At 38.1% G+C, this 25,403-nt stretch overlaps 1 protein-coding gene across 3 annotated transcripts in view; it reads right to left on the minus strand.

Annotated features, from left to right (window-relative positions):
• Positions 1-25,403, minus strand: part of ANO4 (anoctamin 4) — a gene marked incomplete at both ends in the record, with an annotated part of 455,955 nt that overhangs the window by 144,465 nt on the left and 286,087 nt on the right. For all 3 annotated transcript variants that reach the window (XM_080810130.1, XM_080810131.1, XM_080810132.1), the window contains 2 exons: positions 3,092-3,136; positions 6,868-6,968. In XM_080810130.1, the coding sequence (XP_080666256.1) occupies positions 3,092-3,136; positions 6,868-6,968 (146 nt within the window). The remainder of the gene's footprint in view (positions 1-3,091; positions 3,137-6,867; positions 6,969-25,403) is intronic.

The raw sequence follows: 25,403 nt of genomic DNA on the forward strand, positions 1-25,403 counted from the left end.
GACTGTTCGTAAATTGTACTTTCAGTTCAAGAAACAAGGACTTCCCAAACTCCTACTCACTCAAAACCTCTCTGCTGCACATGGAGAATATGTGATTGGTCCCTTGTTGCACAGTCTCCTCTCCTCTGCTTCCTTTCTCTTGGCTATTGTTCTTAAACCTGTCCCTTCTCTATTTTTCTCTGTCTCAAAATTTATGAGAGTAGTATTGAACCCTCACTGCCTCTAATTCATCAGGGCCTTCCATTCCCCACTAGCTGTAATTTGGTTTCTATTACCATCCTCTCTGCAGTCCTCATTCTCAAAATGTAATCCCAGATCAGCCACTTTAGCATCACTTAGGATCTTGGTGGAGGTGCAAAATATTGTGCCTCATCTCAGAATCTCGTGGAATGAGCTAGATAAGTTGAGTACTAAAAAGCCCTGAAGATAATCCTGAGGTCCACTCAACTTTGAGAACCATCTCTCATGGAGACTGCTATCATGGCAGTTATCACTAACTTCTAAATATTAAAAATCGATTCTCATCTCTCAGCCTCCATCAGAAGTTGAAGAACACCCATTATTATGGGAACTCTTTCCTGGTCCCTTTGACATTGTCCTCCCTTAGGTTGCCTCCTTCTTAAATTATTATTTTTCATCTTCCTTCCATCTCTTCCTGCCTTCTTAACGAGATTTTCCAAGGAATTGACATTGGCCTTCTTTTTGCAGTTTAGTCCTTTAGTCCCCAGGGAACTCCAACCACTCCTCTGGCTCAAGTCATGGCTTCTATACTTCTGATTCCCAAACTGGATTCTCTAGCCTTGCTCTCAATTGCTTTGCCATCAATAGCCTTGTTTCTCTCAATTGCTTTGCCATCATTTCCAGAGGGCCTCAGGACACCTATGTGTCAAAGACCTACTGTGAGTTATAATACAGGATTATTAAAACAAAAATCACCATCTTTCTCACATAGCCATATCTCTTCTGAATTTCCATTCTCCTTTTACCTTCAACATTTTCCAATTCCTTAGATATGGAAATCTCTTTCTCTTCCCACTCTCTCAATTTCCAAATACTTGCTAAGTCTTTTTGCCTATAATTTCACAATCTTTCTCATACATTTTGCCTTTTTGCTCTGTAGATTATTTTTCATCTATCCAGGGAGAACTGTAATCTGAACATTCTTTGGAGTAAAAACTGAAGGGACAGAGAGACTATGGCTTATTTTAAGGAAGAATTTCCTAAAAGTCAGGTACCCACACTTGTGTTCTGAAATTCCCTGTCTCCACAGATGTTCAAACATGGGCGGGTTGACCATTTAGCAGAGGTTCAGGTATCTGCTGAATGGCTGGACTTGATAACATTTGATGTCCAATCCAAGTTTGAGACTTATGGTTCCTTTTACCACCATTTTCTTTCAAGCCCTCATTGCTCACCCCTCCTCCATAGTGAGGGCAAATGTTTTAGTTCCAAGTCTGTGTCTGACACTTCAGGCACACTGGTTTTTCTATGCTTTTCTTTGTGACCTCCTTTTTCCTCTTCAAACTTTCTCACATGTGTAGAGATTTATTTTCCCATTCACTCCACCTATTATGTGCTAGGTACCAGAAATATAGAATTGGATAAGCCATCCTTGCCTTCACATACCATCCAGGTGGAGAGTGGACATCAACACCACAGATTAGAGGACAGGTCCAGCAATCTTGTGTTTTAATAAGCCCTCCAGGTTATTCTGATGCTGGTTAAAGTTTGAAAACTATAGAGGACTACTGGTACAGGCTAATGTGTTATCTTAGGATTTTATAGAGGGTCATTATATGACAAGGGAATCTTTTTCTTTTTTTTTTTAATTTTTTATTTCTTTTCAGCGTAACAGTATTCATTGTTTTTTCACCACACCCAGTGCTCCATGCAATCCGTGCCCTCCTTAATACCCACCATCTGGTTCCCTCAACCTCCCACCCCCCGCCCCCTCAAAACCCTCAGGTTGTTTTTCAGAGTCCATAGTCTCTCATGGTTCACCTCCCCTTCCAATTTCCCTCATCTCCCTTCTCCTCTCCATCTTGACAAGGGACTAATCTAAATCATGGTGAATCCAAATGCCATGGCTACAGTCTAAGCAAAGAAGCACTGCTAAGTAAAGATATTGCACAGGGAAATTTTGGAAAACACATCTTGGTTTCTTTGGATGTCAGTTCTTATATCATACTTCATTGAGTGTACATGTATTTGAGTAAACCCACTAGAATATGTCAATTACTCTTATATTCTGAACAGCACATAAACAGAGCAAACCTGAATTTTAATTCTCACAGAACTGAAAAAAAAGGATTTTCAGAGAAATGCAATGGTCTCCAAATTTAACCATTAGCTCAGTTCAGGGTAAATGATCACATAAGACCAATTAAAATTTTAAAATTAGATTTCCAGTGATCACAATAGAATTGAATTATAGGACATCACTGATGCTTCCCTCTTGCTCCCTAACGTCCCAAAAAATTAAGAAACAAACTTTAGGAAGATACATAGTACATTAAAGGCAATCTTTAGCCAGTAGAATTTTGGGTGGGTGGGGGAGGCTAAAAGAAAAAAAAAAAAAAGGTAGGAAGCGCTTCTGATAAGGTAATACATCTGCATACTTTATTAACAAAATGTTACTAACATAGGAGGGCCCCACCCATGGGGGTGGGCTAGACAGCTATCAGCTTTTTGAGATGTTGATTATCTACACTTCAAGATTTCAAGTTACTTATAGTGGAGGGTGGGATTGTGTAGAAAAAAAATAACATTCAGACCAAAGATGTGCTGAACAACTGGGTTTTTTGGTAATTTGTCTACGTGAATAGGCTAAAGACAAAAAACAGCCCCAACACAACTGCAGATAAATTCTGTCCTTCCAAGTGTGGAGAAATCATAGGAAAGATTCTCAGAGAAACATGTCTATCTTGCTTTTTTCTTTTCAGGCTAACCTGAACTAGTGATTTTTGGATTGCCCATGGCAACCACTTTTGCCATGGGACAAAAGCCCATCCTCCCCAGCTTGCATTCCTTGTCATTGCTGGAACAAACAGGCCAACATACCAAACACATCATGACAAAGCATGCTACTAACCTGCTCATGAACTTGTACCGGCGGGGCAGGTAATAGATTTTTCTCCTGGAAGAACAGCAAAAATGAAGCCAGTCGAGAAGAAAACCCATCGTCAGTTACAGTTTGAACTAGCAAGGAAGGAAAGGAGATTGAAGATAGAAGCCTGTAAGAGGTGAAGAAGAAAAAACTAAAAAGAGATTAACAGTGAGAAATGTAGTGGGAACATAGGGCATGCATTTGAGTCATGAAATCTTATGAAATACTGTCCGTTGATATTTCTTCCTCTCATTATAGTAATTTCTTTATGGTCGCTCCTTGCCTACATAGCCAGTGCAGAGCAATGATTTGGAGCAACTGGTATTTGTATGAATTTAGCTGAGGTCAGCTTTTTTTCAAGGAATGAAGAAATGGATTGCCAGCTGTCTGGCAACATGCACAATTTAATGGACATACTATTATATTAACTAATATTTACAGAGCACTTTAGTTTACAGAACACTTCTCTCCTTTGATATAGGCAGGGTAATATAAAAAGATGTATTTCACAACCAGTATGGGAAGAACACTAATCAGGATCAACATCCTGCTGCAAATAACCACACTAGTGAATACTACCTAAACACTGGCCCTAATATAGGTGAGTTAAATAGATAAAACAAAGAATCTTGGAAAAAAAATCTGTTAAAAGTGAGACTCTATTAAAAGTGAGACTGAGACAAACCGTAAGAGACTCTTAATCTCACAAAACAAACTGAGGGTTGCCAGGGGGATGGTGGGTAGGGAGAGGGTGGTGGGGTTATGGGCACTAGGGAAGGTATGTGCTATGGTGATTACTGTGAAGTGTGTAAACCTGGCAATTCACAGACCTGTACCCCTGGGACTAATAATGCATTATATGTTAATAAAAAAATAAAAAATAAAAAGAAGAAGTGAGACTGTTAAGGATGTGTTGTACTTCTGTATATCTGCATTTTTTAAAGCATTACAGATTAAAATTTAGGATGTAATTTGAATGGGGAGCATATGGATTAGATATTTTAAAAACCTGCAGTCAGGCGATTCACAGACCTGTACCCCTAGGGATAAAAATACATTATACATTTATAAAAAATTTAAAAATTTAATAATAAAAAAAATTGCAGTCAACCTTTCCATAGTTTGGGCTTCCACCAATGGAGTAGTAATGAAACTGATGTGGTTTATATGTATTCTGATACTGAGCTCTCTCACTTATGGAAAATGGGAAGCCTATACACAACTTTCTTTGTATACCTGTGAAAACTTAAAAATATATTCATGTTTTTAACAGGTAAAACAATGGGGACAATAAGAAGCAGTGGTTGTTAGGGGTTTGTTCTGGGGTGGGCAGCACAAGGGATGGACAGATGAAATTAGGGCAGTGAAATCATTCTGTGTGATACATAATGGTGGATACATGATATTATGGATTTCTCAAGACCCACAGAACTATACAACTCAAAGAGTGAACCCTAAACTGAACTATGGGCTTTAGATAATAATAATAATACATCAACATTGGTCCATTAATTGTAACAAATATACCACATTAAACATGTTAACAATAAGGAAACTGTGAATGGGGTGAGAAGGGATATATGGGAACACTGTACTGTCAACTCAAATTTCTGTAAACTTAAAAATGCCCTAAAAGTAGTCTATTAATTAAAAAGAGTCCATATCCGTGGACACACAGGTATTTAAGAAGCAAATTTTGTTTACAACTTCCCATAAGAAAATTATTCTTCAACTTTGTTTCAAACATTATAGGAATAAAAATCCAAGGAGACTAAACATGGGATTCAAACGTGTAATCTACAGAAAAAAAATAAATACACATAACACTCTTTGAGGCATCTACATGTAGCCAAACTGATATTTGTACATTTTGTTGAAGTGATATGGCAGAAAAATTCCTCCTTTGGAAATACATAGATCTTCTTAGGCTAGAGTTATTTATCTGAAACACTGGATAAAATAATAGCACACACTTTAAATGCATCAGGTTGTAGTTAGTAAAGCTATGCTTAGGTAAAATCATATCAATATTTATGAGAGCAATTAGTGTCCACACATAAACAGTATTGTCTCCTAAAACTGTCCTGCAGAAACACCTACATTTAAAAAGAACATTATTCATAGTTATTGTGGTTATCATTTATTCCCTGGATCACTTTCTCTTAATAAGAGAAGTAATGTTGCTTGAAGGCAGCACTTCGTTGTTATGTAATGAGCATATAGGAGTGTTAGCTATGATACAGTCAGGCCCTTCATATATGATGTGCTTCCAGGTACAAGGAACTTGCTGTGCATTAACACTGCTCAAGTTTGTACAATCTGCTTGGGTTCTTGGCTTGAAAAGTGTGTTCTGGTGGAAGGTTTTGTGAGATTGCTCGGAGGGATAACGTTATCAATTTCACTAAGTTTTACTATCACACTTACATCGGAATGTAGACTTTTGATTGTTGGCTATAAGATGTTGGTCTGATATATATGACTGTATCTAAGCACAGATTTCATTTTCTTTTTGGCTTTTATATGTAATATAGCATTAATCCATAGTGGACAGTCATAGCATTGATAAATAACTGGCTTTAATTATAACCATAGTAAATAAGTTCCAATGGAAACTAAATTGATAAATGACTCAAGTGATTTTATATATATTTTTTAATTCTTGGGCTCTCAGATTCCTTTGTTACATTTTAAATACAAAAATAAATCAAAAGTTCAGAACTATGGTTATCTCAGTTCCCTTGAGAATTTTGCCTCAACATAAACAGATGCTAGAAATCCCAGCCTGTATTTTGACTTGGTATTAGAATATAAAGGCCAATAAACAAAGAAAACAAGATACACCAGGGAGATACATTACAGACCTCTGAATGGAAATTGCCCTTCTCTAAATGTGTCCCTAGCGCCTCTCTGTCTCTATAATTTTCCACAGCTCATTAAGAGGTATATTTTAGAATTGGCACCAGTTTGGCTGGTTTCTGTTATCTGACTTGGTCTTAGTGGCAAATTGTGAATCAAAAGTATTTAATTCTTTATTCCCGTTAGAACTGTCCTTGGTACTAAATCCCTCCATCTCCTTTAGAAGATTCCATTATTTACTTTCCACATATCTTGGCATTTATAATTTCAAGTTTAATACTTTAGCAAATACAGATCACTTTTCCTTAATCTTTATGGAAAATATGAATATTCACTATGAGATGAAGGTAAATTAATCCTTTAAATAACTAAGCAATCCACATAAAGTATTTTCTAATTACCCTTGGGAAAAATACCAATGCTTGTGCTTGTACAGTATTTATGACCCGACTTTTTTAAAATTTAAAATAAAAAATTTAAAAATTTAAAAATTATTTAAAAAGTGTATCACATTTTTATGAAATTTCTTGAACTTGCTTTATTGGAAGCAGATTTGAATGTCAGTAAAGACCTGCACCATTGATGTCTGGGATCTGGCCATTCAAAGCAGCAACACACAGGGCTTCTGAAAATGGCATTTTGGAAATGAAAATCCTACTTGGAAAATGCTTCTTTCTCACAAGCACTTGACATACCTACCTACTAAGGACTGAATTAGCCAGGAATTTTTACAAAAAGTCATGAAGTCATTAGAAGTCATGAAGACTTACGCATTTCCTAAATATTTTAAGAATCCTCTCCAATACTATTCCAGTCTGCATTTCAGTTTTATTTGTTTCAAGAGAGGAGCACATTAGTTTTACAGGGAAGCAGCAGAGAGTAGGGAAATACATATTTACACCTACCTGAAAGGCATTCTTACATTCATTTGTTCTGCATATCTTCCAAGCACTTCCCATGGGGCATGCAACTTCACAAAGATAATGTCACTATTTATTAGAGAGGACTGAAACAGAAAAAAGAAACTAAATTGAAAAGTATATCCAAGTCTCCTATGGTTTAAATTGAATTGGAACTTAGAACACATGAACCTATATGGAGTTTAAGATTTGGGGCATTCTTCAGCAAAAAACTGGGTCCTTACATGTGCATCTAGTCATTCAAAAAATATACCACTGTGTGTCAGGCACTGGAGACGCAGCTGTGAACAAAAGAGATATGAATGGCATTTACATTCTGCAAACATACAAAAAAAAAAAGAAATAGGCAAAAAAAAGTTTAAAAGAAAGGGATGAATTCAGGTAGTGATGAATGTTCTGAAGATAATGAAGTTAATGGGAGAAGTTATAGGGATGAGGTCACACACTACTTTGGGCAAGGGGTTCAGAAAAGGCTCCTCTGCAAAGAGGACATACAAATTTGAGACACAAAGGAGCCAGGGCTGGGGAAAAGCATGGGATGAGTGATCTAGGTACAAAGACCCTAAGCTGGGAAATCACTTGGTGTATCTGATGTTCTAGGGGCAGTAAGGAGAGCAGGGTGGCTAGAGTGTATGCATCATGAAAATTAGCATAAGAGGCTAAAAAGGTGAGAGGAGTCAGTCTGTGCAGTGCTTTACCAGCCCCAACAGGACAATTGGACCCTATTTTAGGAACACTGGGAAGTTATTTTGATTTAGGCTTTCAAAGATCACTATGGCTGCTGCATGGAGAAAACAATGTAAGGGAGGAGAGCTGCAGCAAAATCAGAGAGAAGAGATGCTTTCAACCAACTAGGCAAAAGCCAAAAATTGGTGGTGGTGCAGAAGGAGGGACTGGATGTGAGTCTTGACTCTGGGTCAGTGTCAGGGAAGGCTTTTTCAAAGGACTGTGTTTTTTGGCCCAAAAGTTTGCCTCCTCTTGGGCTTTTAATCAATACAGCACATAGAGAGGGAAGTAAACTATGACTTTACATTTTATTTTTTTAAGAGATTTTATTTATTTCAGAGACAGAGAATGAGCAAGAAACAGCACAAGCCGAGGGAGGGGCAGAGGGAGACGGAGAAGCAGACTCCTTGCTGAGCAGGGAGCCTGATGTGGGACTCAATCCCAGGACACTGGAATCATGACCTGAGCTGAAGGCAGACACTTAACTGACTGAGCCACCAAACCACCGAGGACTTTGCATTTTAAAAATCACCCAACAAGGCAGGCCAAAGGGACTTCTCCAATTAGATTTTCTTTGGAAGTTATTTCCCAGGGGGAGGGCTGGGTTGTGGAAGGAGGTAGAAGAAAAATGAGAAAATAGTGAGCCAAGCCAGCTTAAACCAGCAAAATGGACTATTATTTATCCGTATCTTTTTCACACAGGCTCATTCTGGACTGCATGCCATTTAAATTTTTATAGTATAAGAATGTCAACAGATGTGTTAGGCTTTTGTGATTAACCTCTCCTTATAACAGTATTCATAAACAATCCAATAGTTTCACACGCTGGCAAAAATAGAAACCCAAATTTATGGGGTAAATTTGCACTATAGGGAATTGTTTTTAAATTCCAGATGATGTGAAATTGCAATTCATTGCTCAAATTCTCATTCAAAGTCATCTTGCTGGGCTTATAAATATTGTACTTAATTTATAAGAATTCTTCAAGACATTATGAAAATCAAATTGGTATCAACTACAAACTTCCCAGGGACTCTGACAGGACTGAATTTCCCAAAAGGAGGAGGGCCTGGGCCCAAATCCACCATGGTGAAGGGTATCCTTTGATATTGGTCTAAAAAACCAAACATTCTGGCAATTTAGGCTGAAATGAAGTTGTATATTCTAGCTTGGGACAAGCAGACCTCTGACTGTAAGTCTCCTAAAAACAAGGAAAGTTTCTGTTATTCACAGTAAAATCCTCTGGGCCTAGCACAATGCCTGGTCCAGAGGGAGCATACAACCAATACTTATCTAATTCAGAATATGGTTAGTGAAATGTGAACAGTTAGTCCTGGCCCTGATGAAAGCTGTTTTTCCTATGAAGGAAGAAGTAACTGCAGATAGCCATTTGTATGTCTTCATTGGAGAAGTGTCTGTTCATTTCTTCTGCCCATTTTTTAATATGATTGTCTGTTTTGTATGTGTTGAGTTTGAGGAGTTCTTTATAGATCCTGGATATCAACCTTTTGTCTGTACTGTCATTTGCAAATATCTCCTCCCATTCCGTGGGTTGCCTCTTTGTTTTGTTGACTAGCCACCAGGGAGATTCAAATCAAAACCACATTGAGATACCACCTTACACCAGTTAGAATGGCCAAAATTAGCAAGACAGAAAACAACATGTGTTGGAGGGGATGTGGAGAAAGGGGAACCCTCTTACACTATTAGTAGGAATGCAAGTTGGTGCAGCCACTTTGGAGAACGGTGTGGAGATTCCTCAAGAAGTTAAAAATAGAGCTTCCCTATGACCCTGCAATTGCACTACTGGGTATTTAGCCCAAAGATACAGACGTAGTGAAAAGAAGGGCCATCTGTACCCCAATGTTTATAGCAGCAATGGCCACGGTCGCCAAACTGTGGAAAGAACCAAGATGCCCTTCAACGGATGAATGCATAAGGAAGATGTGGTCCATATACACTATGGAGTATTATGCCTCCATCAGAAAGGACAAATACCCAACTTTTGTAGCAACATGGACGGGACTGGAAGAGATTATGCTGAGTGAAATAAGTCAAGCAGAGAGAGTCAAGTATCATATGGTTTCACTTATTTGTGGAGCATAACAAATAATATGGAGGACAAGGGTAGATGGAGAGGAGAAGGGAGTTGAGGGAAATTGGAAGGGGAGAAGAACCATGAGAGACTATGGACTCTGAAAAACAACCTGAGGGTTTTGAAGGGGCGGGGGGTGGGAGGTTGGGGGAACCAGGTGGTGGGTATTAGGGAGGGCACAGATTGCATGGAGCACTGGGTGTGGTGAAAAAACAATGAATACTGTTACGCTGAAAATAAATAAAATTAAAAAAAGAAACTATAATAAAAAAGAAAAAAGTAACTGCAGATGAAGTGACTCTTAGAGCCAACGTATCTGGGAACTGCAAATGAGGAGCCCAGCCAGAGAACAGACAAACTAGTACACACTGAAGATGTGATGGACCAGTGCTGGGTCTCTTTGCATGAATTGGTTTTCTATTTAGTAACTCATTATATCCAATCCTCTCTATACTGGGTGCTTAGAGCTTTGTAGCCAGGGTGAGTGTGAATGAGCTCACAGGCGTCAGTGTTCATACAAAACACGGAGAAATAGCATACACCCACGAAAATCTCCATCCTGTCCCATTCATGTCTGCAGATGCAGATCTGAGATGGTCTCAGCTTATAAGTTGAGTATTTTTGTACATCAGAAAATATTGTCACTTGTTTTCCAATATATAGTATAGTTATCTGAGTTATAAAACAAAAGAAAGACTCTATTTTCTTTAAAAAAATGGATCTTATTGTTTATATTAAAGACATACTTTAGAGTCTGGGAAGGTTTTGTGGCCCTCCCACCTAAAAATGTTAATTTTGTAATGGGAATTTAAACTCACTTAGCTTTCCTACAAGATTCTATGTTCACTTGTTCTTTCTTTTCTCATCTTCCTATGATACAAAGAGGGAAACTGTATAACAAGGAATATGGGAACGTGAATGATTCACAGACAACTGAACTATGATTTATAGCAGAATATCATCTTAGGACATACTCTCTCCATGAAATTATTGTAATTGCTAGGCTTACAGAAAGTAAATACAGTAGAAGACAAATCATTTTGTATATCTCCATGAATATATGAAAACATTAGAGAATACATTAAAATATTTCTACTTAGGGCACATTTTAAATGCCACAGTTCTGCGTGTGGAAAAGCCAAGTTCATTATCTGAACACACACAAAAGCAACTAAAATTCTAATGTGGGATCTCTTCCATTTTCTGCATAAAAGTATAGCTGTTTTGATTTATTCAGCATGATAAAAATAACTTCATTTTGCTTATTTCAATTATAACAATAATTATAAAGCCACCACTTTACTATTATCTTCTAGACCTTTGTAATTTTGGAAACACTTTGACATTGTTACCTCATTTTATTCCTACATAAACCTTGTAAGAAGGCTTTCTTTCAATTTCTTAGAGGGAGAGAGAGAGAGTGGTCAAGTAATTCACTCACAGCCAAACTGAACATTTATCCCAGATACAGTTAATACTCATATCTCTTGACTCCCTTGTCAATTCTACCTAATAAATTCTGAGGTTTAAATAAATCCATAGCTTTGTACATACATTGAAGATACATAATTTCTGAATTGTTCTTTTATCGGTTTATAAAAAATAAACTAAGTAATATATCTTAGAAAACAAAGCAACAAAAATGAAGCAATATTAAGCTATTAATGAACAGAAATTTTATTTGAGACAATTAAAAGCTATTTTCATAATCTTGAGAAAATGTTAGCTGAATTCCCTTGGATGACGATGGAAGTCTATTCATAGGCCGTGTGTGTGTAACTTATTACTTGCATTCAATTTTTCAAGGAGGAACTGAACTTCAGCCCAGAAAAATAAATATGAAACAGATTACTGCTAATTATATGGCTCATATATCACTCTTTTCTCTACCAGTGAATGATTACACTACGTTTCTAAATAGGTTTTTCCTCATTATTAAGCATTCCTTTCCACATAAATCCAAGGGTGCAAGTGACAAAGCGAAGAGAAATGAAAATGATTTTTGGAAACAGTGTTGTTTCATTAATATCCCATCCCTTAGGTTAGAAACATGGGAAGAAGAAAAATGGCCAGTTAGAGGAGTTTAGAAAACATCCCGAGAAATTAAGAAGTAGAATGGAAACTACCTGCAGTAGAAATAGATAACATTATAGAAAACATTCCTCCTTTCTTTCCTTCATTCAACAAGATCCTATTCAACGCCTTCTAGGCACTCGATGCTAGGAGTGCAGGATAATATATGTCCTGGTCTTTGCCTGGGTATGCCATGATTTGGTAAGGGAAGGTTAGATCAAGCAAGGAAAAGAAGAAATATCATGCTGTCATCTAAATCAGGCCATTTCTCTAAGTCACATGTGTGGATGTACACATATTTACATCTCATGACCCCTGATACCATTGCTGAGAAGGAGATGCTGCTGGAGTGACAGGTTTGGAAGTGGGGGATACAGATAGAGCACAAACTCAGTTTTGGAAATGTTGAGTTTCAGTTACTCTATGAAAAGATGCCTGTGGGTAGTTAAGATAAATTAGTCTGGAGTTCAGGGGAGCAGTCTGGGCCAGAGATATAAAGCAAGCATGGCCAGGACATAGATGGTATTTAAATCTATGGGATTTGAAGAGGTCACTTTGAGAGTTGAGTATAGGGCTACATGGGTAGTTGAACTTCAGAGGTTAATTTAAGAATGCAGCCCCTGCATTTGAATCTTTGGAGTAAATACCTAGTAGTCCAATTTCTGGGTCATAAGGTAAGTCTATAATTTTTTGAGGAACCGCCATACTGTTTTCCAGAGTGGCTTCCTAGTTTGCATTCTCACCAGTAGTGTAAGAGGTTGCCTGCACCCCAATGTTTATCGCAGCAATATCCACAACAGCCAAACTATGGAAAGAGCCCAGATACCCATCAACAGATGAATGGATAAAGAAAATGTGGTATTTACACATAATGGAATATTACTCAGCGACCAAAAAGAATGAAATCTTGCTATTTGCAACAACATGGATGGAACTATAGGGTATTATGTTAAGTGAAATAAGTCAGTCAGAGAAAGACAATTATCATATGATTTCTCTCATATGTGGAATTTAAGAAACAAAACAGATGAACATAGGGGAAGGGAAGGAAAAATAAAATAAGACAAAATCAGAGAGGGATATAAACCATAAGAGACTCTTAGCTCTATGAAACAACTGAGGGTTGCTGTGGGGGATCGGGTAACAGAGTGATAGGGATTAAGGAAGGTACAGAATGGAATGAGCACTGAGCGTTATATGTAACTGATGAATCATCAAATTCTACCTCTGAACTAAAATTACACTATATGTTAACTATATTGAATTTAAATAAATTCAAAGAGGAAAAAAACTAAAAAAAAAGTGCAGACTCTGAGGTCAGGTTATACATATTCATGTTCTTATGTGTCTCTCTTACTAGCTCTGTGATCTTGGGCAAGCTGTTTAACTTCTCTGTGCCTTAGTTTGTTCAACCGTAATATGGGAAATGACAGCAAAATCTAACTATGGAATCATATTAAATGGCATAATATGGATAAGATGCATAGGTAAAAACGTGTTGGTTATCATGATCTCCAAGAAGGGCCATGTCATATTGATGATGTTGGGAAGAACACAGCACTCCTACTCATCTAAGTTACAACCTATAAATAAGGAACCAATACCTGAAGAGAATTTTCCGGTCTTTGACTACAAGTCTAAGTCTGAAGAAACCCACAGAGTCAAGCCCCCAATTCCTGTCTCAGGTGACTCCATGGTCCCCAGGGTCTCTTACATGTACCTTTAAGAACATTCATTCATTCAATAAGATTCAACAGATATTCACTGACTACTACGTATCAGATACTCTGCTTAATCTCCAAGGTAGACAGAATTTAGAGCAGTAAACAAACATTAAACAACAAATAAACATATGATTTAAAATTATGAGAAGTGACAAAAAGGAAAAAATATAATGCTGTGGGAGAGAAGAACTGGAGGCCCCTGACTTTAGATTGCCTGGTTGACCTCTGAAGGTATGGCATCTAACCTGAGATCCAAAAGATGAGAAAGTGCTAACCATGGGGAAACCAAGTGAAGAGCATTTCAGACAGAGGGAACAGCAAGTAGGAAGACACGGAGATTGTACCATAAATTGAAAGACTCAGGTGACTAGACATTGTAGTGTGAGTTTGGGAGAGTTACCTGAGATGGAGTTAAAGAAAATGGTTATGGACAGATTATGCCTGGCTATGTTCAATAGGGTAAGGAGTTCAGATTTTATTTTGTAAGGTTACTATGAAGTCACCAATGGGTTAAATGCAGAAAGAGAAGAAAATTTCTTCTTTTATAAAGCGTACTCTGAATGTCCTGTGGAAAAATGTCCCAGAGGGAACATAAGACTTGAAAGGTCAATAGGAAAGTTATTCCAGTAGGTCAGGTGAGACAAGATGGTAGCTGAAACCAGAAGGTAGATGTAGTGAGGAAAAAATGGGACAGAGCAGAGATTAATTTGGAGGTAGATTTGAAAGGATTTGGGATTGGTCAAAATGAGGAGAGAAAAAAAAAAAATCAGTGTCCAGATAAGTATGCATTCTATTTCTTCAGAAATCTGACGTAAATTTTTTTATTCACATTTGACAGATGAGAGAATTTCACAGATGAGAGAAGTGGATGGATGGTAGTACAACACAATGAATTAGAAAAGAATCACGGAAAAGTTGTCTGTTTATGCTATGTTTGAGATCCCTGGGAGATATTTACATACAGGTGTGAAGTAGACAAATGAGTATATAAGTCTGGCTCAGGGTGGGAATGGGGAGATGGGACTTATTAACTTGAGAATTACAGACACACCATTGATATTTAAAAGCACAGAACTTGAGGTTACCTAAGGAAATAACAAAGATTAGGCACTAGGGCACATCGACATTTAGAAGGTCTGAAAGAGGAGGAAGCAACCATCAAAGAAGACTAAGAAAGTGCTGCCAGAGAGGTAGATGGGAAACAACAAGAAGAGGGACAAAACAGAAGCTGGGAGGAATGGAAGTTTCTAGAAGGATGACACTCAGGAGCCCTTTCCTCGGCTACCCCAGGCTGCTGCCTGAAGTCCCAGGCTGCTGCCTGAAGTTGGCCTTATTCAGTAGAGCCATTTGTCTCTTTGCTGCTGCAGCTGCCTCTTTGTGCTTGCTGACACTGCTATTGGCCCTGGCTCTGAAGAGGTTGCAGAGCTCAGGTGGAACTGTGTCCAACAGCGTTCCGCTTGTTTCCTGAAAGGAAGCCAGGAGCTTTCATGAGGAGTTAGAGCGAATTTCAAGGAGGGCATACAAGTACCAAGCCAGGTCTCTCTCAAGTGCCTCTCCCTGCCCACATGCAAACCAGCAGCAAAGAATGAAGCCCACACATGGCTCCCTTTGCCCACACTGGGGAGAGCTGTCAGTCCTCTCAGAGAACTTTGTCAAGGGGTCAGAAATGACTTGAGTTTGAGCACTGCACCTGGATTTCCCGGTCTCCGACTGCATGCTCTCCACTCTTCTCCCAGGAATTCTCAGGCAAAAACTCCCAACAACCTCCCAGGATTTCTGAGATGGACATGCAGATTGACCTCCACTCTACCTCCATGCCCTCATCACACACACATATGCTGATTTCAAAGAAAAAGCTCATTGCAATTTGAGTTTCATTTTACATCTATGATATAGGTCTGAATGAGATCATGATCTTATACGCAGTCACACATGGATTGTGTGTGTGTGTGTGTGTGTGTTTGTGTGTTTACATAAAGGAAACGTACCAGAAATCACATTTGCCACAGAAATCTCATTCTGGGAAATTTTTATCCACTTATTTTCATTTCAGGTCCATGTTCACTAATTTGTTTATATTAAAACAGGATGGTGGCAATTCTTAAAATGTAGCAGGAGAAAGAAAAGTAATTTAAAAGGATTTGGTTAATCACTTATTTACCAAACATTTATTACATGTGTGTTAATCACTAGGTTCGTATTAAGAAAGGGTCATTTGTGTTCTGATGAGGCAACTAACTCTGATGTGCCTTGGCCTACACAAAAAAGGAGAGAGTTCCTATCCATGAGAAACTAGTATCCTAGCCATGAAGATATAATAACTGCATGTGTAATTTGAGGAGAATTATAAAATAAGAAATAAACAATGCATGGCATGTAACCTTTCTCTATATATTGAAAAAAAAAATAGAGTAGAGGAACCACATGGTGTAATGGTTAAAAGTCTTGGTTTTGGAATTCCTAAGCTTTGGAATTCAAGGTTCAACAGCTAGAAATGCTACCTTAGCAGCTGGTGAGGCTGAGCAAAATATTTCATTCTGTAAGCCTCCATTCTCTCATCTGTGAAATGTGAATAACAGAATTTATTTCAGATTTTTTCTGAGGGCTACAAGTTTTAATGCATGCAAAGTATTTAGTTACTCCCTTGTGCACTAAAGTGCTCTTTAAATGGGGAAGAGGGTATGTGATGCATCATCAAAGACATTTGAAAATATTTTCATAGTTAAAGCTTTGACTGAAGAACAAAAAAGATCACTTTCTTCCAACCTGGCTTGCAAATTTTGGCTATGAAAATATAGTGATGGAACATTAGGAATAAAGAGGTATTTGCTTGGAGGGACTAGGAAAGGCACCTGCATGTGAGAACTGAAGATTGCTCCTTTCCATGGATATCACAGAGTGAATGGTTGGCTCAAGAGAGCCTGCCTCTCTTACTTGCAAGCTCATTAGATTCTGGTTTCATCTAAAATAAAAAGTAAGATTGGGGTTACGTCTGTACCCAAAAGGAAGAGGGAACAGGTGGAATGGGAAAATGAAATGGAGGTCTAATTGGAAAGAGTCTCCATAGGTCTAGGATTGTCCACAACACCCTGAGAAGTCTTGGGGGTTCTACAAGTGGTTGCCAAAGTTAAAAAGGCACCTTTATCATCTTAGATTAACTGAACTCAAAAGATGACACCAAATCCTATTTTGTTTGTTTGTTTGTTTGTTTGTTTTAACTTGAAGAAAATGGGCTTAAAAGAGCTGGAACATAGGGCACAAAAGACTAAAGAAGACCAAGACATACTTTCTAAAAGTATCCAGAAGTATCCTTGGCTTATCTTGAAAGGTAACCATTGGCCAACAACCAGCTGGGTGGTGCTGTGCAGTGGAAAGAAAACGTGTGCAGGTCCTGCCACAGCTCTCGCCATTGCACACCAGCATAAGTCACTTCACTCCTCTGACTCTCAGTTCCCCTCTGACCACACAGAGATAGCATGAGCCCTGAGCTGCCAACTTCCAGGGCTGTTTTGAGGCATAGACTGGCATAAGCTGTGAAAGCACATTGAAAACTACACTGTCTTGGCCCTGTCTCTCACTGTACCTTAGATTTGGAAACCGGCCTCTTCCCCTCTGCCCTCAGTTTCCTCACCTGCAGAAGGAAGGTCTGGAATCATTCAGTTTGTTCCAAATGTGTTCAGGGGAAGTGCACCTGAAAATCATGGTGCTCTTTGCAGATGACCATGAATCTCATCCTGGGAACTGTAATTTAACACTCACTCACTTACCCATTCATGTATCCTACAAAACTTTACTGAGAGCCTATGGGGTATCAGGAGGACAGCCACGAATAAAACAGACTGAATCGTTATTTCTGTGAATTCTACCGGGGAGAGAGAGACCCTCAGTAAACAGGTATATAATATATCTGATAGTATGCTTTGAAGAAGAAAAAAGAAGGGTAAGGAAATAGAAAGTAATGGTGGGAAGAAGATATTATTTTAGATGGAGTGGTATGAATAGGCTTTTTGATAAGGTGACATTTGAGCCGAAGCCTGAAGAAAGTGCATAAGAATGCAGTTTCATTATCCAGGGAGAGAACATTCCAGGCAGCAAGAAGAGTCAAAGCCAAAAGGCCTGAGGCATAAATATGCCTCACGTTTCATTTTATTGAGCACAAAGGGTCAAATCAGGGTAGTCACTTGCACCTGTTCTGTATCCCCTTAGGCAAATAGCTGGATGTCACTTTCTCATAACTATACTGGTAGGAAAACAAAGCAAACCCTTAAAATGCTGGGTCGAATAAAAAAGATATTAATTTCAGCTAGGACCTCAGGCCTCTTGAAGAAAAAGACCACAGTGGTTCAGACCTAAAGACACATACAGATTGAAAGCGAAGGGATTAAAAAAGATATTCCGTGTAAATAGAAATGGAAAAAAAAAAAAAAGGCAGGGTAGCAATCCTTATATAAAAAGACTTTAAAAAAGACTATAAGAAGACACAAAGAAAGCCATTACATAATGATAAAGGGATCAGTCCAACAAGAGGATGTAACAACTGTAAATCTCTATGCACCCAACATAGGAACACCGCAATATACAAAGCAAATATTAACAGACATAAAGGTAAGAACTGAGAGTAGTACAATAATAGTAGGAGATTTTAACACCCCAGTTACATCAGTGAGTAACTCATCCAGACAGAAAAATCAATAAGAAAACAGTGGCTTTGAATGACACATTAGAACAGATGGACTTAAGGGATGTATACAGAACATTCTGTTCAAAAACAGCAGGATACATATTTTTTTTCAAGTGCATATTGAATATTCTCCAGGATAAATCATGTTAGACCACAAAACAAGTCTCAATAAATTAAGAAGATGGAAATCACACCAAGGATATTTTCTGAGCAAAATGCCAATGCCAGGACTAGAAATCAATCACAAGAAGAAAAGAAAAAAAAAACAGAAAAAACACAAAAATATGGAGGCTAAACAACACATTACTAAACAATCAGTGAAGAAATCAAAGAGGAAATAAGAAAAAATACATGCGGACAAAAGAAAATGGAAACTTAACTGTCCCAAATCTTTGGGACACAGTAAAAGCAGTTTTGAAAGGTAATTTGTTGTGATGCAGGCTTATCTCAAGAAACAAGAAAAATCTGAAACAATCTAACCTTACACATAAAGAAACTAGAAAAAGGAATAAAGCCCAAAGTTAGTAGAAGGAAAGTAATAATAAAGATCAGAATAGAGGGGTGCCTGGGTGGTTGGGTTGGTTGAGCATCTGGCTCTTGGTTTTTGCTCAGGTCATGATCTCAATGCTGTGGGATACAGCTCTGCGCCAGGGTCTGCACTCAGTAAGGAGTCTGCTGGAGATTCTCTCTCTCCTAGTACCCCTGCCCTCCTTGTACTCTCTCTCTCTCTCAAATAATAAATAAAATCTTTTAAATATCAGAGTAGAAATAAATGAAGTGGACAAAAAAACAACAGAAAAGATCAATGAAACCAAGAACTAGTTCTTTGAAAAGATAAAATTGATAAACCTTTAGCCAGATTCATCAAGACAAAAAGAGAGGACTCAGGTGTATAAATTTGTCCAACCACTGTGGAAAATAGTATGGTGGTTCCTCAAACAATTAAAAATAGAAATACCATACAATCTAATAATTCCACAACTGGGTATTTACCCAGAGAAAATGAAAACACTAATTCAAAAAGATACACACAGCCCCATGTTTATTGCAGCATTATTTACAATATCCAAGTTATGGAAGAAACCTAAGTGTCCAATGATAGATGAATGGGTAAAGAAGATGTGGGCTGTATGTGTGTGTGACCCTATATTTACCCTAGAAGATATCATGCTAGGTGAAATAAGTCAGACACAGAAAGACAAATGCCATATGATTTCACTTATATATGGAATCTAAAAAACAAAACAGAAACAGAATCATAAATACAGAGAACAAATTGGTGGTTGCTGGGGGGAGGATGAAGGCGATAATAAGGTACAAACATTCAGTTATAAAATAAGTCATGAAGATGAAAAGTACAGAAAAGAGAATACAGTCAATAATATTGTAATAACATTATATGGTGACAGATAGTAACTACACTTATGGTGAACACAGAATAATGTATAGAGTTGTCAAATCACTATATTGCACACCTGAAACTAATATAACATTGTATGTCAACTAGAGTTCAATTTAAAAAAAAAAAAAAACAGTGGTAGAGGTGGGAACAGTTACATAGTGCTACCACATGTTAGGGAGTATTTTTAGGGTTTTGCACACATTAAATAATATAACTTTCACCAAACCCTATGAGGCAAGCATTATTTTTATCCTGATTTGTTGCACACAAGAAACCAAGGCACAAAGAGGTAGAGTACCTTTGCTAAGGTCACTGAGTAAGTAAGGAGTGGAGCCTAGGTTCTCATCCAGGCAGCTGGACTGAGGAGAGCTGGGGCTAATGTGAATGTATTTTCTCATCGATTCAATTCCAATGTTATTTTATTTTTTGGAAAAAATGCTCAGAGACACATTGGAATCCAGTGAATAGTGCATACAGTTCCCTCTATACATCTTAAAATGAGTGTAAGGACAGTAGTAAAAACAAATATGAAACCCAGTTCTTCCCCTCACGATGTGCATTTCTGGGCACATTACCTACTCATGAGCCTCCATTTCCTCATTGGTAAAATGGGGATAACAATACACATCTTGCAGGGTTGTTCTAAAACTGATATGGTTGTGCTGTAAATGGCTGAATAAGGATTTCTTCTTGCTCCTAGAGTTCCTGAATGCTTGGTGGACATTCTGCTAACCCCTAGCTGATGCTACAAGTTCTTGGTGGATCAGTAATCTATGCTCTGAAACTGATGGAGAATTGTACATTTCTGGAGGGGTGAAGGGCTGGAGGTAATCACTAAGCAATTTCTGCTCCTCTCAGCTGGTCTGCCATCTAGCCAGCTGTGTGTCATGCCATCTAGCTACTTGCACTTTTCTGAGTTCCCATTTTCTCTGAAAAATGAGGGCGTACATCTCTAAGGAGATTTTTTTTTCTTTTTTGCATTTTTATACTTGATTCCCTTACAGACACAAGAGAATTTGTGAGTGTACTTCAAAAAGGCTCTTCAGCTGATTCTGATGTAATTCTCTCTCTACAACTCATGCACTCACGCACATACACACTGTCACTATGCCCTGATGGAGAGAAACCTCTGAGGTATTGTATCTATTCCTAAATGGCCTCAATGTTCATTCCCCGAGAATGATGTTAGGATCAGCAACAGGAAATACATGTGTTAAAGGACTGCTCACTCCTGCTCAGCAGACCTTTAAATGGGGTTGTCCATTCATGCTCTAGTCTCATCTCCTTGTTTCCCTGGATGATCTCATCCCTTCCCAATGGCTTTCAATGTCACTTATCATCCAAAATATCCCACATTCTTATCTCTGGCCCAGACCACTCTTCAGAGTTCCAGATCAGCCTAGCCAATGATCACCATGACACCTGCCCTTGGCTGTCTCATTGGCACATAAGACTCAATGTATCTAAAATGGATCCATTTCTCTGGCAAAACTGCTCTTCTCCTGAGTACCCCTAGATTCAGGAAAGGTAAAACCACCTATCAAGTTGTTCAAGTCCAGGAGTTGTCTTTGACTTCTCCTTCCTTACCCCACATAAAATTACTCACCATGTCTTATTGATTCTCCCTCTTTAAATGCCTTTGAATCTGCCCACTTCTCTCCATCTCCACTGCCACCGTCCTCCTTTGAGCCACCATCATCTATCTCCTCAAAGACTGCAACAGCCTCTTAGCAAGGCTCATTCCAATTCCATTCTTTTTTTTTTTTTTTCCTTCCCACTTCCATCCTTCCTTCTGTATTCTCACTGGCATCAGAAACACCTTTAAAAATGCATTGTGATCCATGGTTTCCTGTGGCTCTCCAGAAAATCACTGAAGTGGTTATTTAGTGTCACTCTTTCTTTCTCTACTTTCCCAGTCACATGGGCCTTTCTTCTTCTTTCTTAATCACCAAGCTTCTGATAGTCTCACCGTTTTCTCATATGCTATTTTCTCTGCCTGATAGATTCCAACTCTTTCAGGTATCAAGTTGTTTGGTAGGTAGAATTTTAATATTATCTCCAAGATTCCCACCCTCCTGGTGTACTCATCTGGTATAAACTCCTCTCCTTGAGGGTGTGTGGAACTTGTAAATATGAGGAGCTATCACTTCAGGGATACGGATACTGATCTACTGACTTTAAGTTAATCACTAGCACAGATTATCCTCAAGATCAGAGAGATTTTTCTGCTGGTTTTGAGGAAGTGAGATACTGTGTTTAAGAGGGTCTATGATGGGAAGGAATCACGTGTGGTTGAGAGAAGTCCCTCAGAAAATGGGGGTGCTGGTCCTACAACCTCTAGAAATTAAATTCTGCTAAAAACCACAAGAAAATCTTAAACTCCAAAAAAGAACGCAGCCTGGCTGACACCTGATGTCAGTCTTATGCGATCTTGATCAAAAGACCCTGTTGAATTATACCTGGACTCCTGACACCTGCAGAAACTATGAAAGCATAAACATAGGTTATTTAAAGTCTTTTAAATTTGAGGTAATCTCTTATGCAGCAATATAAAACAAATACAGGTCACATTTCAATGAATTAATTCTGTAATTACGTATTAGCCTGTTGTCTCTAGGAGACTGTTCATCTTCTCTACAGCTGTATTCCCAATACACAGTATGTTACTTAGCACATAGTCATTGAAAGTGAATGTTCCCTAAATTAATTTATGAACATCTTGGGATCTAGACTACAAGTGGCTTTTTCATGTTGTTAATTACCTTGTTAAAACCCTATAAGAAAAAATTCATCTTCTTCCTACCACAAAGGTTTCAAAATGGTTTAAACACATGAGGAGCTCAAGTAAACACTTCTTTAGGTCATAATCAAGAGACACAGCACTAAGGAGCTAAAGCCTGATCTTCACACAGTTCATCAAAAGTTCCCTCTGTTGCCATTAAGTGAACACCAATGCAACCTACTCTTGGTTACTCTGCATCAATCCTGGTGATCTCTACATCAAGCTTAGGAAACATACTTCATCAGGATATCTGAAGAAAATCAATGTCTGGTCTATCAGTCAAGATCGGCTAAGTGATGCTGCAACAACAAATAACCCCAAATATCAGTGACTTAAAATGGTAGAGCTATATTGTCAACATGGTAGCTACTGGCCACGTGTGGCTACTGAGCACTTAAAATATATCTAGTCCAAACTGAGATGTGCTGCCTCTAGAAAATATACACTAAACTTTAAAGACTTAGAATATCTGAAATAAAGAATATAAAATACCTAATTTCTATATGGATTACATGTTTAAATAATTTAGATCTATTGTATTAAATAAAATGATTAAAATTAATGATTAAAATTAATTGATTTTTTTTCACATGTGACTGTTAGAAAATTTTTAATTACATAATTTTTATTGGCTGGTGCAATGATAAAGGTTAATTTGGTTTGCTACCTATCCATTACAGGTCAGCTCACTTTAATAATTCAGTGATTCATGATAATGGGTCACTGTCCCAGAGGGAAGGAAGATCTCAGAGGATCTCATAAGGACACATGCCACTTCTGTGCCCATCCCATTGGACAGAAATAGTCATTTGGATCCATTTGTCTATAAGACCATCAGGAAGAGGTATTATATCTGATGAGTAGTGCTAATTAATACACACTGGTATGGAATAGCCTTCCTCCATCACCTACTTAGGATCACAGTAAACCGAGTGTGTAAAGCAAACGTCTTTTCTTCCTCACAACATAATGAATCATAAAGTCATTCAAACAAATATTATAAAAGCTAATCTTAACTACATCCCAAGCACTATATTGGACCCTAGGGATATAGAGAAACCTGAGACATGTTCCTGCAACTCAGGGAACTCACATTTAGCAGAGCCATTATTATACTAACTATAAATAATGTGATGGATATGAACAGAAGTTGGTTTAATGTCCTATGGGAGGACAGGAGTGAAAATGCTCCCTTTGTGGATGCTCCCTCTGTGTAGCACTAAATCTCTCCTCGGAAGTAAGCAATGTCATTTCTGATCTACATAACCTGAAAAGTCCTTTCACTTGTTACAGATCATCATAACATCTCCCTCTTCCTTCAAGGTAGCATATTAGATAAGTTGAACATGAAGACATCTATATCATCACTATTATGCTTTAGATTAACATAAATGATCAACCCACTGATAACTATTTACAGTTATGACTTAGTCAATAACCCATGTATCATTATGCCCTTACTAAATTACAGTGATTAACAGTCATAAAATAACCATGACCCAGAAAGGACAGATGCACAGGGTGGCTGCTGCCAGTGAAGAAGCAATTTAACTTTGGAAATACCTTCTAATGAGCTTGGAAAGGTTATGACATCCTTCCTAGGCCTGTTCTATTTATCTTTTGGTAGAAATGCTCATCAAAATTGGAGGATTGAATAATAGGGCACAAGGCTGTATAGCTTTCAAAGTGATTTTTACCTAAAGGTCATGAAAAATTTGTCAAGAATGAGGTTCATATGAGTTTTGATAACAAAGAAATGTACCTGATAGATTTTACCTAACTCATATCAGCATTATGCCAGTGAGGAACTGATGTAACTTCTTTGCCTACTTTATAGAACTAAGGTATCTATCTATCTATCTACTGACCTATAGATATAGAGATATATATGTTATTAGGTATTGTGTAATATATAAATATTAAATAAATATTAGATGATATAAATGTTAATATATTAAATAATACATTTGAAATCATGTTGTATGGATTCCATTAATGTGTCCCTAACATTAGGTTCTCTTCTCCTTCAGGGAAAATGGTCTTCTGAGCTTCCTGGCCCACTGTGGTAGGCTAGAACCATATCATGAGCTCTGGCCATTGAGTTGTGTGCAGAGCCTCGAACACTGCTGTGTGATTCACCTTTCCCTGCTGGAGCGGCAGGTGTCTGGGTGAAGCTTCCCTGCTAACTATAAGAGCAGTCTCCTTCACCCTCCCCTATTATCTGGAGATCAAGAACTAAATGCTGTTGCCTTATGCCTCTAAGATGACAAAGCCTGGAGGGACATGTAGAAGTTATATAAAGATCTGCATGGAACTTCACGAGATCACAAAGAGATCTAGAAGCAAAGGGAACTCAAGAGCAAGACTGAGGATGCTCTACCATTTGGAGATCAAAGAAAAAAGGTAGGCAAGAAAGGGAGATCGAGAACCAATGAAGAAGGGAAAAAGCAAGGAGAGCATGACATGCTCCAGAGCCAAAAGAACATTTTTTTAAGACACAAACAATAAACTATGAGCAGCAATTCTGCTGACAATGTCAGTAAGATAACAGATGGCATGATTGCTGGATTTGGTCATGACTGACACTTATGAAAGCAGTTTCTGTTGAATGAAGGAGAAAGCTCAGCCTGAATAGTCTTAAAGGAAAATGGTAGGTGAGAAAGTGGAGAGAGTGATACCAGACAAATCTTTCAGGAAGATTTTCTGTGAGGTCGAGAAGAAAAATGAGGCATTCATTGGAGGAGAACATGGGGGGTTAAGTGATTTCTCTCTTTAAGATGTGAGTTACAGGAGCATGTTTGTAATGACTGAGAAGAGAGCAAAAACTGATGATGTTGAAGAGAGAGGAGATGGTTACATGAGCAAGGTCCTTGAGAAGGTGAAATGGGAAGGGACATAGCACATAATAAAAGGGCTCCTGGGAAGTGGCAGATACTCATGCATAGCAACAGAGGGAAGGCAGGGATAAGGACAGATGCAGAAGATCCTACCCAACTGCTTCTGTTCTCTTATCAGAGCATAAGCAAGGTTATCAGGGA

This window comes from Martes martes (genome assembly GCF_963455335.1).
Source record: "Martes martes genome assembly, chromosome: 8".
NCBI classification, from domain to species: domain Eukaryota; kingdom Metazoa; phylum Chordata; class Mammalia; order Carnivora; family Mustelidae; genus Martes; species Martes martes.